The sequence below is a fragment of the Berghia stephanieae genome, chromosome 6, assembly GCF_034508935.2.
Source record: "Berghia stephanieae isolate SIO BIC M18660-M18661 chromosome 6, UCSD_Bste_1.3, whole genome shotgun sequence".
NCBI classification, from domain to species: Eukaryota; Metazoa; Mollusca; class Gastropoda; order Nudibranchia; family Aeolidiidae; genus Berghia; species Berghia stephanieae.
This window is the reverse complement of record NC_088365.1, coordinates 36,332,412-36,351,083: the sequence shown is the minus strand read 5'-3', so window position 1 is coordinate 36,351,083 and position 18,672 is coordinate 36,332,412. Positions and strand designations below refer to the sequence as shown.

General features: G+C 35.0%; 1 protein-coding gene across 1 annotated transcript in view; it reads right to left on the bottom strand.

Annotated features, from left to right (window-relative positions):
• Positions 1-4,720: 4,720 nt before the first annotated feature.
• Positions 4,721-18,672, bottom strand: part of LOC144974963 (ubiquitin carboxyl-terminal hydrolase 15-like) — a 48,660-nt gene continuing 34,708 nt past the window's right edge. Inside the window, 7 exon segments of the mRNA XM_078918528.1 lie at positions 4,721-4,915; positions 5,649-5,870; positions 6,467-6,555; positions 7,611-7,717; positions 9,006-9,155; positions 16,451-16,569; positions 17,466-17,536. Coding sequence (XP_078774654.1) covers positions 4,856-4,915; positions 5,649-5,870; positions 6,467-6,555; positions 7,611-7,717; positions 9,006-9,155; positions 16,451-16,569; positions 17,466-17,536 — 818 coding nt within the window. The 3' untranslated portion in view covers positions 4,721-4,855.

Sequence of the window (18,672 nt, the reverse complement as noted above, 5' to 3'; positions counted from 1 at the left end):
GAAACCACCTAAAAGTACCATCTAGACACAAACAGAGGATCCTGCAAAGCTAAGAGAGATACACTCAAATTCTTACAAAATATACAGAGAAAAAATATAATAAATAAACAAAATATAATGTTACAGAGAAATGATTTACATAAATTAAAATATCATCTCCATAAAATAAACAATACAATTGACCGAATCCCTCTTGGCTACAGATACTAGCCAGAGCTTGGGCAAAAACGATCTCATTCCAGGATAAGGATATTGTTTTTTGTTTTTAAAGGTTTTGTTAATTTTGTTTCTAAGGGTTTTACGGTGCTTGCAACACATTAAGGTCATATCAATGCCAGTGAAAAGGAAGAAAGTGGGACAGTAAAAAGTTTCAGAATTATAATTAAAGCACCCAAGAAAAGGTAAGACAAAGGGGAATCGGTTCAAATACGAAACAGGTGTAGATTCCATGAGCACACTATCAAAGTACTTAGTTTGAGATCACCTAAGTCTCATCCAGCCACAAGCACAGGATCCCACTAAGAGGAATACATCAAATGCTTACATTATAAATTCAAAACAACAAATATAATAATAAATAACAGAGAGATGATTTACAAGGAAAAAAAAATCATCTCCCAAAACAATAACTATGCATTTGACTGTTTTCCTCTCAGCCAAGGACTCCGGCCAGGACCAGGACAAAACAAAGTAATCTCATTCCAAGACAAAGACAGAAAGCATGTTGGAAAACAGATATAAGGGGATAGAAGACACAGTATGTACCTCCCAGCCCACTATGGGAGGTCAGGAACCCCACCCACTATGGGAGGTCAGGAACCCCACCCAGCAGGATAAGGATAGAAAACAAGGAAAACAGAAGACATCGTGAGATAGAAGACATATCATAAGAATGGTTGTTCCAAGTCGCATAGAGAGGTAGCACAAGAAAAGAGTCAAAATTATGTGAGGGAGAAAACTTTTTTATTTTTTATTTCTAATGACTAAGGAGCTATTTACATCACATGCTTGACAAAAACATTTTTTCATACAAAGGCAAAGTCAGCAACTTCTCACTTGAGCAGTATATAATTTATTCCGTAATTTGAAAAGTATTATGTTCATAATCTCTCATTTTTTATCTAATACCTAAGCCAAGTATTGTTCTGCATACAAAGTCAGTGTTTCATATTAAACCTTTTAATCATTAGAAATGATTGATCTTTTAATAAGAGGTTTAAATTAGTAAAAACTTTTAGAAAACCTTTTTGCCTTGTTATGAAGGGTTTTGCAGCATTTGGACACAATTGGTAATTTCAGCGCCAGTAAAAAGGAAGAAGATCGGATAGTCAAAAATTTGACATTATCAATGATCTTAACTAGAGATCATACTAAAAGTCTTATTCAGACACAAGCACAGGTCCTCAAAAGGTCCTCTTTAAAAGGAATCATCTCCCAAATCCAAGACTACATTTCATTGTTTCTCTCACAATTAGGGCCAGGACAAAACTAAATAATCTCATTCCAAGAAGACAGAAAGCAAGTGGAAAACAGATATAATGGGATAGACACCTGCCCCCGGTGGGAGGAAAACCTATTTTTTCTATTTCCATCTAAAAAGATTCTATTCTTTTTTTTTTTTCAATCCCTACCCAACATCTATTCATCCAAGGACACCACTGACCTTGTGTCACTCTTGACATGTGCCACCCTGTCTAGGCTGCCGTCATAAAAATGCGAGTGTCACCAAAATTCACGAACTGGGCAAAGGTGTCAAAATTTGACATAATATACGATGGTGATTTTTCATCGATCTACTGTGAAGCCACCTGAGTGCTTTTCATAGAAAAATGTTTGACACTGCAAATACAGCGGAATATATCAAAGAAAATCCCAAGGTCTCATAATTCCGTCGATCCGTGGATGATTATCATCACTGCTATATATACAGTCATAAAGGAAATAACAAATGGTGTTCTTAACACTCTTGTAATGAGAAATTTATTTGGAGTTTGCCAAGATGAAAAAGAGATGTAATGTATTAAATTCATCTACCCAAATAAATTGTAACCAATTTAGTGTGCATTTGTGTGTGTGTGTGTGTGTGTGTATGTCTGCTTTTGTACTCAAAACAATAAATGATATACGTCAACAATAATTTCATTGGTCCACTATATTGTATTGCATTGGAGAAAACAAAAAATTATCATTATTCAAAAAAATATAAAAGAAAAAGAAAACGAGAATGTAAATGATTCACCAACATTTTAAAGTCACAAATAAATTCCCTTCCCCCAAGTTGATTCATTTGGATTGTCAATTTTTATTAGAGTATTTTACTGCCACTTAGCAAAGAGTGCTGTCCTTCATTGCTACAACTACAACAAAACAGCCAAACCAATGTTTTGAGAAGAGTATACGGAGAAAGCAGTCTCAATCATAATATAACTATTTTCAATGTTAGTAAGGAAGAGATACTAAATTCAATTTACAATTTATCAATTAAATGTAACATTTCAAAAGGATATCACTATAAAAACATTTGTCATTTGAAAGCAGTATTCATTCAAAATTTGGTTAACAATAAAGAAAAATGAAAGAAATTTTCCTTTTTAGGTATCATTATTTCAAAATTGTCTGATAACTCAAACTTTACTAAAATTTTACCAAACACAATGAAATAGATGACACTATACTAATCCAACCTTTGTGTGACGAATTCAAAGTAAAAAATGTAAGCATAATTGGTTTTAATACAAAGGAAAGTAATGCATGTCAATATATCACAGCCTTGTTTTTTTGATACATTTAGATAGAAAAGACAACATAAAAACAAACAGCGAGAATCTAGAAGTCACAATATTCAGTTAACATTCATATCCCTTTTATTGCTATAATATATTCAACCAGCAGTGCCTTTTGATTAACTGCTTGCCAAAATATAACGTAAAGTTCAACTGGTGGTCTTCAGTACAGGTTATTACACTGCAACTCCCGTGGTACTTTAGGCTGAATGAAAATGGAAAACAAAAAAAGCACTCCATTTTCTATACAAATCTAGTAACGTTGTCAACAATTTATACCACTACTATGCTTCCTACTCAATTTGTGTGAGTTAATCAGAGGACATCAATAAAACCTTAAGTCCCAGACCAAGAAACACCATCTTGTGCTATTGAAGATTCTGAATTTAATTTTTTTTAATTACTTTAATTAATTCATACCTGCCAAAAATGAAAATTGGTAGTTTAAAAAGTTATTATTAATTTTCAAAAGTTTCTGTTTATGAAACATATCTATATATATATGAACAAAACAACTCAGTCCTGACGATGGCGAATTAAGCCTGAAACATTAATGTAGACTGTCTCAAACATTGTGGTAAATATTTAAAATAATAATTCGCTCCATTACTACATGTCGAGCACTTTTCGTACCATATTTGTATCAAACACGATTCATATATATATATATATATATATATAATATTATATATATATATATATTATATATATATTAGATCCTGTCTTTCCAAGGACTATGGGGTATTCCAAGGATTATGATTGCTTGTTTGTTTTTAAGGGATTTACGGCGCTTGCAACACATTAAGGTCATATCAGCGCCAGTAAAAAGGGAGAAAATGGGAAAGTAAAAAGTTCTAGAACTACAATTAAAGCATCCAAGAAAAATGAATACAAAAGGGGAATTGGTTCAAATAGGAAACAGATGTAGATTCCAAGAGCACACTATCAAAGTACTTAGAGATCAGCTAAAAGTCTCATCCAGACACAAGCACAGGTCCCCACTAAGAGGAATACACTCAAATGTTTACAAATCATATATAATATGTATGCAAAACATAATACGGTACATAACAGAGAGATAATTTACAAGGGAAAAAATATCATCCCCAATAAACTAACTAGACATTTGACTGTCTCCCTCTCAGCCAGGATATCTGGCCAGGGGTAGGACAAAACCAAGTAATCTCATTCCAAGACAAAAACAGAAAGCAAGTTGGAAAACAGATATAGGGGGATAGAAGACTCAGTACGTACCTCCCTGCCCACTATCGGAGGACTATGAGGTATTCCTAAAACTCGGATGTGTAGAAGCAGCAATTCAAGCATTTCTATCCGGATCTGATCTAGCTTTATATCAGCAGAAGAATGGCTTACTCTTATGCCATGGGTAATGTTTAAAAAATCACTATTTCCATTTTGAAAAGGCTGTGAGAATCTATCAGGATGGGTATAATTGAAATATCACATTCCTAGAAACAAAAATAAATGTAAAAGAAATGAAAAAAGAAATGTGACAGAACACATTTGCAAATGGCACATCATTCAGCTGAAATCTTATCACTCATAATCAGTCATACACAAATACAACAAAAATAAACATGAGAAAAAGGAAAACCGTATTTAAATAGATAATATCTATAATTAGTGGATGAATACCTACACCTGACTCCACTGATAAATAAATGAACAAATATCACTTGCCAAATATATATATATATATATATATATATATATATATATATAGATATACAGAATTAAAATACATTGTCATATTATACTTTTGCCAGAATTTGCTGCCAAATGTATTACTATTCTCATTGAAACATGCAACTACTAAAGAAAATTTCATTTTTACCGAATATTTGAGATATAAACTCTACACAATCTATGCATTCCACCACATTGTATATGATCTGATAGTATATCGTATGGTATTCCTGATAGTTATCAATACACACCTTACCCTTCCATAGTCATGCAACACGACCTATTCAGAGTCGTAATCTACCACCTATTCAGCCTTTACACTTTACAAAAAATTTTAACTGATATACCCAAGACCACTCCATCCTTTAGGTTAAAATGTAACCAGTGATCGAATCTAAATTTGACATTTTGTTTTGCTGTATTTTCTGTAAAAAGAGAAGAAGAAAAAAAACTAATTCAAATAAAAACAAAATAATATATTACACAACTTTATCAAGATGTTTATAATCAAAGAAATATTGTTAGAAAAAGTGAGTCGAGCAATATGCAAAGACATGGCTAAGTGAAAGGCTGCCTGAAATCTGGAACCAGGGAGAGGAAAAAAATGGGGAAGCATGTTGAAGAACAGATTTCAAAAACTTGCTTAAAATGAAATGAACACAATTCTGAGCACACATTCACATGCTCAGCTGGTTTCTATACAGATAACAAATTTTACCTGTCATGAATGATTATAGCGAGGTAGACAAGAAAGCCCTTGATTAGTGTTTTAAAAGAGAAATTATTATATCAATGCCTCGAGAGTAATAAATATTTAAATAAAAAATAACAAAAACATAATTTTAAACCCCAAAACTACAAAATAACAATATTTTAACAAATAATAAAAGGAGAACGTTATTGCAAAGTGACTTTATTCCATCCTTAAAATTGTAAAAAAAAAAATCAAAGAAGAGACAGGTAACAACAATTGAATCAATAACAAATGAAAAGAAACAATTTGAAAAAATAATTTGAACTAAGACTTTTGAAAATTGCTGAATTTACAAAACGGAGATGAAAATGTGTTTCTTAATTGGGATTTGAATTGTAAAAGGGAATAAATGTACAACATTATAAACACAATGCTACTAAATACAATATTTGTCATCAATTTACATCCATGTCATCCTCCCCACTGGCAGCCCCGACTCCATTTGGAATTAATGATTCAACATGTGGTATTTTAGTGGTGAACTTTGATGATGTTCCAGAAGAAGAAGATGAGGGAGTACTAGTTTCACAGGATTTGAGGTCTTGGAGTGACAATGTGGAGGATGCTGGGTATTTCTGGTTTTGAAGATTCCTGCGTTGATACACAAGCACATAGGCAGCTTTAGTCTGTGGATGCAACAAGAAAAAAAAAATATTTGTACTGTTAATATGAGCAGGGAATGTTTTTTTAAAAATGCAATATCTTACAAGACTCTTACAGGTCTGCAATCTATGGTACTTAGCCAAAACACAGCAAAAAAAGGTCATAACCATATATTACATGACCAAGGACTATTTTTACAATTAATAGAATTTCTAGACATCCTTTAAGTGTTCTTCGTTTTGCAATCACATGATTTTTGCTCCATTACTACAGGCTGGCCCACTGGCAGGAATAAATGGAAAATTATGAAGCGCATTGAGCATGATGAAATTGTGGAATACAGATGTGCACAAGATCAATCAAGATATTGTGGTAGTACATCACTTGTCCTGAGGTTCAATCCTGGGGAAGGCTGATGTTGTATGTTTTTGGAATTGATTTATTTATTTTTATTGTATTTTTCTCTATATTTGGTCTGGCACTGTATCACATTTAATGTTTTTATCTGAAAAAATAAAACTACTGAGATTTATTTAAGTGTTGCCATTTAAGTAGATAATGTAGCCTTGATCACGTCACATGAACTTAGGACAAGGAGAGATGAAACCTATATACTTACATTTGTTGCATCAGCTGAAGAACTGGACACGCTAGAATCATCAAAGTAGTACCAATTCTTGTCATCTTTGTTCATGGCATAGGCAGTATCTAAGGAGTCAACATGCATATCACAAATATAAATTTTAGCATAGAAACAATCGTTTGTTCTTACACTTGAAATTGATTGGTTTACTGATACTTTAATAATCCTATGTTGAGCAGATAACCAACATCTGACCTGCCAACTTTTAAGAGCCAAAATTCAGGAAAATCTTTGGACAAATCTGTGATTTACCATATGTGATAATGATGATGATGGTGGTGGCTGTAGTAGTGGCAGTGGTGATGATGATTCTTTAGAGGTTAACTCCCTCAAACACAAATTAAAGTTATACCAAAAGAAAAAGATCTCTCTTTCACAGTTATTTTGGTATCACTTGTGAATAAATCCAATCATCAGAATAGTTCAGCCTCCTTGGAGAGTGCCACATGGGTATAATTTGGTTATCAAAACAGCGTAAGTTCCGATGAAAGATGTGCCAAAGTAAATCAATTTAACCTTGTAGTAGAAGTAGAAGTAGAAGTTGTAGTTGTAGTAGTAGTAGTAGTAGTAGTAGTAGTAGTAGTAGTAGTAGTAGTAGTAGTAGTAGTAGTAGTAGTAGTAGTAGTAGTAATAGTAGTAGCAGTAGCAGCAGCAGCAGCCAGTAGTAGTAGTAGTAGTAGTAGTAGTAGTAGTAGTAGTAGTAGTAGTAGTAGTAGTAGTAGTAGTAGTAGTAGTAGTAGTAGTAGTAGTAGTAGTAGTGGTAGGAGTAGTAGTAGAAAATCGTCAAAAAATTATAAACACCCATAACTTTTTTATCTATTTTCCGATTTTGATTAATAGTTATTTTCCATGAGTTGGGAAGTCACATGTGGCTTTGTAATTTAATTTTTGCTATTTGTATGACGAAATTTTAGTTTGGGATATCTAATTTTATCTTCAATTTTTTTAAACGGTAAAAAAGAATTTCCTTTAAATTAGTATGAGTTTTGTTTAGATGTGGACAATGAAATATTATGACTTTATAAGTGAGGAGTTAATTTTGACAGTATAATTTCAGCTATAAGCAGAAGAAATAGAAGCAAATAGGCTTTAAAGGAAAATAAGTGAATCCTGTACTTACAATGGCCTCCACCAAGACCTCCATAATGATTGGTGACGGCAATCAAGTCGTACAAATCACAAACATGGGACTCCTGGTTGATTATATATTTACGCAAGTCAAGTCCTCTGAAGGGAAAAAGAAACAAAATTAAAGACATGAAAAACTGATACCACATCAATCTTATATTGACAAAACATCATCTCCCAGATTTCATGTTACAGCAGTCAAAATTTAGAGGCAAAAGCAACTGACATCATATCATGTAATTTGCTTATGAGACCACAAAATGTAGGTTAAGTCACTATGAGAACAGCGCCCAATCTGCCTGTCTCGATTTCTCAATTCAAAGGACGTTTGATAAAGATCTGAAAATTGTGTATGAAACAGTGTCAGAGAAAGCAAGAAAGAAAAAACATGAAGAAAAAAACAACAAAAAAACATCTCAAACTAACTGTGGATCGAAACTCTGACCTCCTGATTACTGGTCAGATGTGTTGATGGAAGTAGTGGTAATAGTAGTAGTAGTAGTAGTAGTAGTAGTAGTAGTAGTAGTAGTAGTAGTAGTAGTAGTAGTAGTAGTAGTAGTAGTAGTAGTAGTAGTAGTAGTAGTAGTAGTAGTAGTAGTAGTAGTAGTAGTAGTAGTAGTAGTAGTAGTAGTAGTAGTAGTTAGTAGTAGTATAGTAGTAGTAGTGGTAGTAGTAAAAGTAGTAGTAGTAGTAGTAGTAGTAGTAGTAGTAGTAGAAGTAGAAGTAGTAGTAGTAGTAGTAGTAGTAGTAGTAGTAGTAGTAGTAGTAGTAATACGAGTAGTAGTAGTAATACGAGTAGTTGTAGTAGCAGCAGTAGTAGCAGTTGAAGTAGTGGTAGCAGCAGCAGTTGGTTTTGTTGTTACTATAGTAATGGCAATTGTAACAAGTGATATCTGCATAGATAAAGGCGTAATAGATACTAAATGAAGGGGTGGGGTATAGTGGGAGTTGTCCATGTTAGAGTTTGTCTAATCTTGAGTTGAGGTCATAGGGCGTCAGAGTACCCCTGTGAGATGATTAGAGTCTCCTTAAGGCTGTGGGAAGAAAACTGATCACCAATGCACATCAAACATAGTCTAACTCTCATCATACAAATCACCATGGTGAGACAATGTCTGACTGAGACCCTGGATTTTATAAATGACATAATTTTTTTCACTCGCAACTTTTTTATTGTTCTCCCAAATTAAAATTTTCATTGGTGTTCTTTTCTTTAAATTCTTTTAATCTTCAACTTTTTCATTACCATTTATGACCTTTACGATCAAGACATCAAATTTACGTGTCGCTGGACAACTTGATATTCTGAGAAGATTAAAAGTTAACACCAACTATCCTAATCAATTAATGGAGAAAATTCTTATTTACAGACCATAAGAAGACTTACTCGGTTGGGAACTGAACGAGGACATCAATTTTGTCACGCCAGTATTTGTTGTATTGGAAGCGTTTCAATTGAATAATCAAAACATCTGGAAGGGACCATAAATCAAATTTTTTGGATGCTTGTTTATGTTGCTTGCAATCAGGACAATACCTGCAAAAAGATAGGGGGGAGAGGGGAGAGAATTTTAAGAAATTTAAGACAGTATTTCCTGATCGTTTTAATGCACACAACACATAATCAAACATGTGCTTAGACATAATTCAATGTAAGAAAGTTGTGCATTGTAGATAGAAAGGTCTAGCAAGGTTTAAATTTTAAAAAGTGAAAAATCCACCATAAATCTTATTTTAAAATTTTGAGTAAAGACTTCTATTTTTGCATACTATTTGACTCACAAATAGAGGAATGTATGCCAAACTATAAATTTTTTAATGAGTTGATAAAATAAATATATTAAATTCTAGCAGTGCTTCCAACGTCTAAATCCGGGAGCCATTAAAGACCCAAAGCATGGTCCTGAGACATAGTCTCAGTGGGGAGTCAGCCAACAATAATTTTGAAAATAATGTTTTGAGGTCAAAAATGATAGGTCCTGAGAGTACGTTTCAAGCAAACAATCAAACATCATTTACACCAAAAATATGAACAAATTTTGAAGAGAAAGGAAGGGATTGAGAGAAAAAAGTCTTGACAATAGAGTGGTCAAGATAGATGTTTTGTTTTGTTTTGTTTTTAAGGGTTTTACGGCGCTTGCAACACATTTAGGTTATATCGGCGCCAGTAAAAAGGAAGAAAATGGGATAGTAACAAGTTATAGAATTACAATTAAAGCACCCAAGAAAAAGTAAGACAAAGGGGAACTGGGAACAAAGAGGGATCAGATGTAGATTCCAAGAGCATACCACCAATGTACTTAGTTTGAGATCATCTAAAAGTCTCATCCAGACACAAGCACAGGTCCAACTAAGAGGAATACACTCAAATGTTTACCAATCATATAATATAATATGTAAACTAAACATAATGCAATGCATAACAGAGAGATAATTTACAAGGAAAAAAATATCATCTCCCAAAACTATAACTATACATTCGACTGTTTCCCTCCCAGCCAAGGAGCTCCGGCAAGGATCAGGACAAAACTAAGTAACCTCATTCCAAGACAATGACAGGAAACAATTGGGAAACGGGTATGGGGGGATAGAAGACACAGCATGTACCTCCCTGCCCACTATGGGAGGTCAGGATCCCCACCCAGCAAGATAGATGTAGACATCAGAGCAACAAACTAAAACCATATGTGGACACAGCTGCCAACTTTTTCAAAATAAAATAAAGAATGCTCATTTGGTCCTGGACGAGGGAATGAGGTTTCCCCTCTTTCCCCCCTCCCTTGCAGAGTCCAGGGACATTGTTGTTTGTTGTTTGTTGCTTTAGGTCTCTTCCAACACAATTGAGGTTATATGAGAGACCGCTGAAACAAAAAAACAAGCAATCTAACAAAAATAGTACAAATGTAAATCAAAATCATAACCTAAAGATATCATAAGCTAAATTATAAATAACCAAGAACAAACAGGCAGAAGATTTACAGAAAAAAATATCCCCTGTCAAAAATACAATCACAAACCAAAGAAGCAGGATAGGCTAGTAAAGAGAAGAAGAAACGACATCACTATCGGACCGTACACCCATGCGAACATCATAGGTATATGATTCAAGGGTGATGCTCCCATCCAACCACCCGCAGTCCAGGGACAGTGCCCATGAATTAATAATATGATGATGATAGTAATAATAGTAATAACATTAATAATAATAATAATAATAATAATAATAATAATAATAATAATAATAATAATAATAATAATAATAATAATAATAATAATAATAATAATAATAATAATAACAATAATAACAATAATAATAATAATAATAATAATAATAATGATGATAATGATAATAACAACAATAATAATAATAATAATAATATAATAATAATAATAATAATAATAATAATAATATAATAATAATAATAATAATAATAATAATAATAATAATACTGACTTCAAGGCAAAATTAATTTGCAAACAAGGACTCTCAGAAAACTTCGAAATTACTGGTGTAAAACAAGGCTCTGTGTTATCCCCATTTCTCTTCCTATAGGCACTCGATTGGGTAATGAAAGAATCAATGAATGGGATCAAAACAGGAATCAGATGGACTTTTTCAGAGATGTTGGAAGATCTGGATTTTGCAGATGATATTGTTCTCCTGTCACAAAAAGTTCAGGACATGGAAACAAAAACACAGAAGATCGCCCAGAAAATAGGCTTATATATAAACATAGCCAAAAAATGAACCCATCAAACAGAGAAGCCAACTTTAAATTTGGCTCCCAGGAATTTAAGACACCACTCAAGAGAAATTTCAATACCGAAAGAGGAATCTCCGCACAAATATGGTATTTGGCATTGTGCTTACATATTGTATACTTCTAAATAGATAAATGATTAGAACTATATTATGATATGTAAACACAATGCCAAATAAAATCCTAAAGTTTCCTTATTTTAAATGAAGTAAAGCTCCAAAACCTAATGGTAGTGATTGTAGAACTGGTGGTAGAGGGGGTGATGTGGTGTTGGTTGTTGTAGTAGTAGTGCTAATGATGATGATGTGGTGGTGGTTGTAGTAGTTGAAGTGGTAGTGATGATGTGGTGGAGGTGGTTGTTGTAGTAGTGATAGTGATGATGATGGAAGTGTGGTGGTGGTTGCAGTAGTAGTGGTAGTGATGATGAGGTAGTGGTGGTGGTTGCAATAGTTGTGGTAGTGATGATGATATGGTGGTGGTGGTTGTAGTAGTAGTGGTAGTGATAATGATGTTTTGGTGGTTGTAGTAGTAGAGTAGTGGTAGTGATGATGATGTGGTGGTGGTGGTTGTGGTAGTAGAGGGAGCGACGATGATGTGGTGGTGATGGTTGTGATTAGAGGTAGTGATGGTGGTGGTTGTGGTAGTAGAGGGAGTGATGATGATATGATGGTGGTGGTTGTGGTAGTAGAGGGAGTGATGATGATGATGTGGTGGTGGTTGTGGTAATAGAGGGAGTGATAAGGATGTGGTGGTGGTGGTGGTCGTGGTAGTAGAGGGAGTGATGATGATGTGGTGGTGGTGGTCGTGGTAGTAGAGGGAGTGATGATGATGTGGTGGTGGTGGTCGTGGTAGTAGAGGGAGTGATGATGATAGGATGGTGGTGGTTGTAGTGGTAACAACAAGATATGAAGTGAGTAGAAAAGTGCCAGAAGACAATAGAGAATAAAAAATTTTTTCGCGGCGGTGGTGGGGTTTGAACCTGCGACCTTATTGGTACGACAACTCCGCCTGGCAGGTGAGAGCGTGGCTCTACCGTGTGAGCTATCCACGAACACAAAAATATTCGTTTCAAACCCAAAGTCATTTCTAGATCCCTCTCTCACCCACTTCTTGAGATCGCCGATTCGTTCACCACCATCGCGAAGTAATTTTGACCAGCAGTTAAGCTTAATAGCCAATATTCTCATCACAAACATATAACATAGAGACGATTGAGACATTGAGTATGCTCCGGTGTATGGGGTGAATTTTTAATTCAGAAAAGTGAGTGGAGCAGGCACTTATGTTGGTAACAACAAGATATGAAGTGAGTAGAAAAGTGCCAGAAGACAATAGAGAATAAAAAAAATTTTTTAGTGGTAGTGATGATGAAGTGGTGGTGGTTGTGGTGGTTGTGGTAGTAGAGGGAGTGATGGTGATGTGGTGCTGGTGGTTGCAATAGTAGTTGTAGTGATGATGATGTGGTGCTGGTGGGGTTGTAGCAGTGTGGTAGTGATGATGATGAGGTGGTGGTGTAGCAGGAGTGGTAGTAATGATGATGTGGTGGTTGTAGTAGTAGTGGTAGTGATGATATTGTGGTGGTGGTGGTTGCAGTAGTAGTGGTAGTGATGATGATGTAGAAGTTGTAGTAGTAGTGGTAGTGATGGTTGTAGTAGTAGCGCTAGTGATGATGATGTAGTGGTGGTGGTTGTAGTAGTGGTAATAGTGATGATGATGATGTGGTAGAAGTGGTTGTAGTAGTGGTAGTGATGGTTGTAGTAGTAGTGCTAGTGATGATGTAGTGGTGGTGGTAGTAGTAGTGGGGGTAGTGATGATGTGGTGATGGTGGTTTTAGTAGGAGTGGCAGTGATGATGAGGTGGTGGTGGTTGGAGGGTGGATGGGAGGTATCCTGGAACAATTTGACCTCACACACACACATATATATATATATATATATATATATATATATATATATATATATATATATATATATATATATATATATATATATATATATATGTGTGTGTGTGTGTGTGTGTGTGGCTATGTGGTCTTGTGGTATGACACTCACTTTCGGATCGTAAGGTTCGAGCCTCACCCGCCGAATAGTCGAGTCCTTGGAAAAAACTCTTTACTCACATTCTCTCACCGTACTCAGGTGTAAAATGAGGACCTGACCGTTAACAGCGTTGTCTCTGTCCGAAAAAATTGTAATAAAGTCCACTCCGGATAACTGCAACTCGGTTAATTGCAACTTTCGGTTAATCGCAACATTTCCAAAGAAACGGAATTAAATCTATATAAAAGTCACTGATTAATTGCAACAAACTTCGATAATCGCAACAAATTTTCGACCTCAAAAGGAGGCAAATTCAAGGAATCAGTCAAAATTTCATGATTAGATTTCATCATGGGTGAAATCGTGACACATTGAATAATCGAGAGTGGGTAGGGTTTAATACTACATTAGAGTGTCACCACCCTATTAGAGACCAAAGAGGGCAGGGCTTTGCAGTTCGGGTTTGTGAGGTCATCAGCTGTGACCATTAGATATGAGGCGAGTGGACTGGGCATTGTTTAGACAACAGGTAGACGATGACAGTTGTAAAGAGAGACTGAATAATATCCTTTGTTTTGTGATTGACAAATGTGCATTGTGACCAACGGGTTTGGTGAGAGCTTATTGTCTCTCATCACGACTAATCAGAGACTCTTACAAGCGTTGAGAACAAGAAGTGAAATTGAATCCAATCTTAAGATGTCGATGTGCATCAAAGCTGCTTTTGCTTGTCAAAATCTATACACGGCAGACGTATATTTTTTTATTCCAAGCAAATTGCTCAGTCTGTGGTGGACTCAGAACAATGTTTACAACAACTTGTTTGAGTTTACCATATTTGTGTAAAATGTTGCAAATGTGGACAGGAAACTCAACTTCAGTTAATTGCAACTTCGGTTAATCGCAACATTTTCACTGATCCCAAGGTGTTGTGATTATCCAGAGTGGACTGTATCGCCTAACTGGTGTCATGTCTCGTCCTAAACGTTATGTGTCGCTGTTGACCAGGGACCCCTTGTTAAGCGCTTTGATCACGATATTGCACTCTATAAAAGCTCAATTTTTTAAAGCTATATATATATACACAGTAGAATTACTTTAAACCGAAATTTTGGGGACCTTCTAAACCATTTCGGTTTAAAGACATTTTGGTTTAAAGCAAGTTCCCGTTTTGCAATGTTTTTCCAGGGTAGTAACTACTTAAGGAATTTGCTCATTTAATCGTATCATGGGTTTCCCGTTAAATGGAGTTGTTGAATAAATGCCGTCTTCGTAACCATTAATTTTGTTTTTTGGTTTTTTTTTGGTGTGTGTGTTTAAAAAATATTTTTGGGGGTTTTCGTTTTCAATTCAAAATTGTTGAAAGAGTTGATGTCGTGTATTTTACATATCTCCGTCTTGATCAACTTTTTTTTCATAGACTTCACATAGTATTTTGATTTTAAACTCAAACGTGTAAGCACAGTGCTTTCTTTTAGACATCTTTTAGTAAAATGCAAAGCTTAAATAAGATCGAAAGTTCTTGTGCGATAATTGATAATGAATGATGTGCAGCTACTCAGAGGTGAAGTGAAATGGAAATGAAAAGGCGTGTCAATGCTAAGCTGTCTACCACACATCTCTCTTTTGTTGAAAAGCCATTAGGTTCAAAGGCCTAATTACATAGAACCCCCCCCCCCCCCCCCTCACACACCCATTTAAACAAAGTGGAAATGAAATGGCATGTCAATGGTAAGTTGTCTACCACCCCCACCCCACCCCCTCCTTATCGTCGTGTTGAAAATCCAGTCAGTTCCAAAGCATCAACACACGAGCGAGAACATCTCGCTTGCGTGATTCTACACCCCAACTCCCCCTCTTTCCTCATTTTTCGCCTGCCAGTCAACCGATGTCTTCATTTTCCAGTCTGTGCGATTGTGGTGTGAATGCCCTGGGTGTTGGCCAAGCCCAAGTGCAATGATTGAAGTGTTTGCCTCCCCCCCCACCCCACCCATCACCCTCATCTTATACTTACGCTCTGTTTAATATCGCCGGGCATTATTACGTGTGGCCACCTTCCCGAATTTTTGAAGACAAATAGAGAGAGAAAAAGGGAAGGTGCTCTCAAGTTGTTTCGGTTTAAAGAAAGTCCTGCTTAGAAGTATTTCGGTTCATCGTAAGAATTAGTACAAAGATAATGAAGAAACTCGTACAATTTATTAAATTCTTTGCGGTTTAAGGTATTTTTCGGTTTAGCTTCTTTCGGTTTAAAGTAATTTTACTGTATATATATATATGAGGTCAAATTGTTCCTCTACGTAGGAATGAAGAAAAAGCTGTATTGAGCTTCCCAATCAAGTTTTTTTTTGTTAATCCGACCAAGTTGAGAGTGTTGGTGAGGAAAAAAAAACACCTCAGAAAATGGATTTTCTGTCAAATTTCCGACTTTATCTAACCTTGCTAGATACCCTGACTGATGATAATAATAATAAAAATAATAATAATAACAAAAATAATAATAACAAAAATACTATAGTCAGATTTTTTAATGGCGCATATTATATTTTTCTGGTGTGATAATAATAATTCACCCCATTATCCTAAATCAACCAAAAATTACAAAGTATGGATTTTGAACTAAAAATAGGGGATTAAGGACTCTGGAAGCCAAATACAGAACAAATCCATTTTTTATGGAATGGTTGGCAGCTTTGCATGAAATAGCGCACCACTTACCAACATGTGTACATCTAGTACTCTTAACAGGTGAAAGTTAAAAAAGGTCTGAAAATTTTTTAGCAGCAGCCCAGCCTCCTCCCAAGATGTAGAAAGTATGGATTTCCCTAAACATATGGTGATTGGAAGCACTGCTTTGATAAATCGCCACAACATTCACTATCAATATTCCAGTTGATTAACACAAGCTGAAGGTTTACTTTAATCAAGTGATTGAGAGTCATCAAATAAAGGTGTGGTTTCTGAAGGACACCTGCCAATACAAGAGACACTTTCAGGATGATAGAAAATTAAAATTCTATGGTAAAAACTCATACCAAGGATCATTTTCACTAAGCTGTTCTGCTTTCATAAACAACTTCAGACAGTCGTCTAATTGAATGCACGCCCTCTTTTGACCAACTCGTGCTTTCATACTGTCGTGCTCTTCAAAATCCTGTGTAAAATAAAAAGTAATTTAAAGTTGAATTATGATGTGTAATAAATGTAAATAATAGAGGAGTTACAAGGAAAAAAATATCATCTCTAACAGACAGGGACAATCTTTTATTTCAAAGGGTTTTATGATGTTTCACCTCTACAAGAAGTGTGTCAAAATGGATACCTTCAAATGGTTCCAAATTAAGAATGAAATCAAAAACCTCATAACATACAAAATACATTGGACAGGTGTTTTACAAAATCTTAATTTTCACAAAATATAAATCCATTCGTTTCTGACATCAAAAGACTCTAGGCAGAGCCTTGGTGAAACCAAATGGTTCCATTCCAGAACAGGACACAAAGTCACATGGAAAGGACAAATGATCGAAGTCTGACACTGTGAAAGTTCCAGATGGGGCATTTCTGTTATTTTAAGTTAAAACTCAAGCACAATCACTCACCCAGCTATCCAAATATTGAGGACAGCTAAACATCATGATATAAAAAGTCATTATATCCATGTTTTTTCCGATCATAACTACAGTAAACAAGTTTGTTTTTTTTTCAATTTTCTCGAGAGCGATGTCTCTGTACTAATACAGAGCCAGACAACGAAACGATATAAGGAAATAGGAGAGACAACAAGGCTGTGAACCAATTATAATACCGGCCCCCTGGTGGTCAGTGGGCAATTTCTGCCACAAAAGCAAAAAGTCAACAGGTAAGCAGTTATATTACAATTCATTAAAAGATCGAGTAAAATTACTGAAGATTTCACATTTTGACTTAACTATTTGTTAAGTCAATAATTGTATGTACTTAAATACAAAGGAATAGAAATCCAACAACATTTCAAAACAAAAAACAAACAAAATTGATCTCATACTCCCAAAATCATTTTAAAAATACCTCTGCAGCCTTATCATTAAAGAATGCATCTTTAGAGGCCTTGCTCCAATCAACAGCAATACAGGTGCGGTCTGAAATGTTTAAAAATGAAAATATCGAGAATATAATATAAAGAAGACAAAGGAGAAAATGAAAACCTGCTTTGAAAACAATTTAAATAAAAGTAAAACCTACCATTATCTGACTTTTCATTGTAGTAGGAATTATTAGAGTAAAAGAAACATAATTCTGATTTTTGTTTGTTTGTTTGTTGCTTTAGGTCTCTTCCAACACAATTGAGGTTATATGAGAGACCGCTGAAACAAAAAAACAAGCAATCTAACAAAAATAGTACAAATGTAAATCAAAATCATAACCTAAAGATATTATAAGCTAAATTATAAATAACCAAGAACAAACAGGCAGGAGATTTACAGAAAAAAAATATCCCCTGTCAAAAATACAATCACAAACCAAAGAAGCAGGATAGGCTAGTAAAGAGAAGAAGAAACGACATCACTATCGGATCGTACACCCATGCAAACATCATAGGTATATGATTCAAGGGTGATGCTCCCATCCAACCACCCGCTAATTCTGATTTATTAATCTATAAATTGATGGATGATAAGAATAATGTGGCATTACTCCACCTAGCAATGGCCTGTATGGTTCCAAACATATATGAACCAAAGCCAACAGTACCCCCAGAGACGCCAACTTTAAATTTGGCTCACAGGAGTTTCAGACACCACTCGTAGGAATTTCAATGCCGAAAGAGGAATTTCCGCACAAAAGAAAAAGGAATTGTAATGGTATTTGGCATTGTGTTTACATATTGTACAGTTCTAAATAGGTAACTGATTAGGATTATATTATGATACATAAACACATTGCCAAATACAATCCCAAAGTTTCCTTATTTTAAATGTAGTAAAGCGCAGAACCTTAATGGTAGAGGTACTGGTGTTAGTGAGAATGATGTGGTGTTGGTGGTTGTAGTCATAGTGGTAGTGATGATGATATGGTGGTGGTGGTGGTTGAAGTAATAGTGGTAGTAATGATGATATGGTGGTGGTGGTTGTAGTAGTAGTGGTAGTGATGATGATATGGTGGTGGTGGTTGTAGTAGTAGTGGTAGTGAGAATGATGTGGTGTTGGTGGTTGTAGTAATAGTGGTAGTGATGATGATATGGTGGTGGTGGTGGTTGAAGTAATAGTGGTAGTAA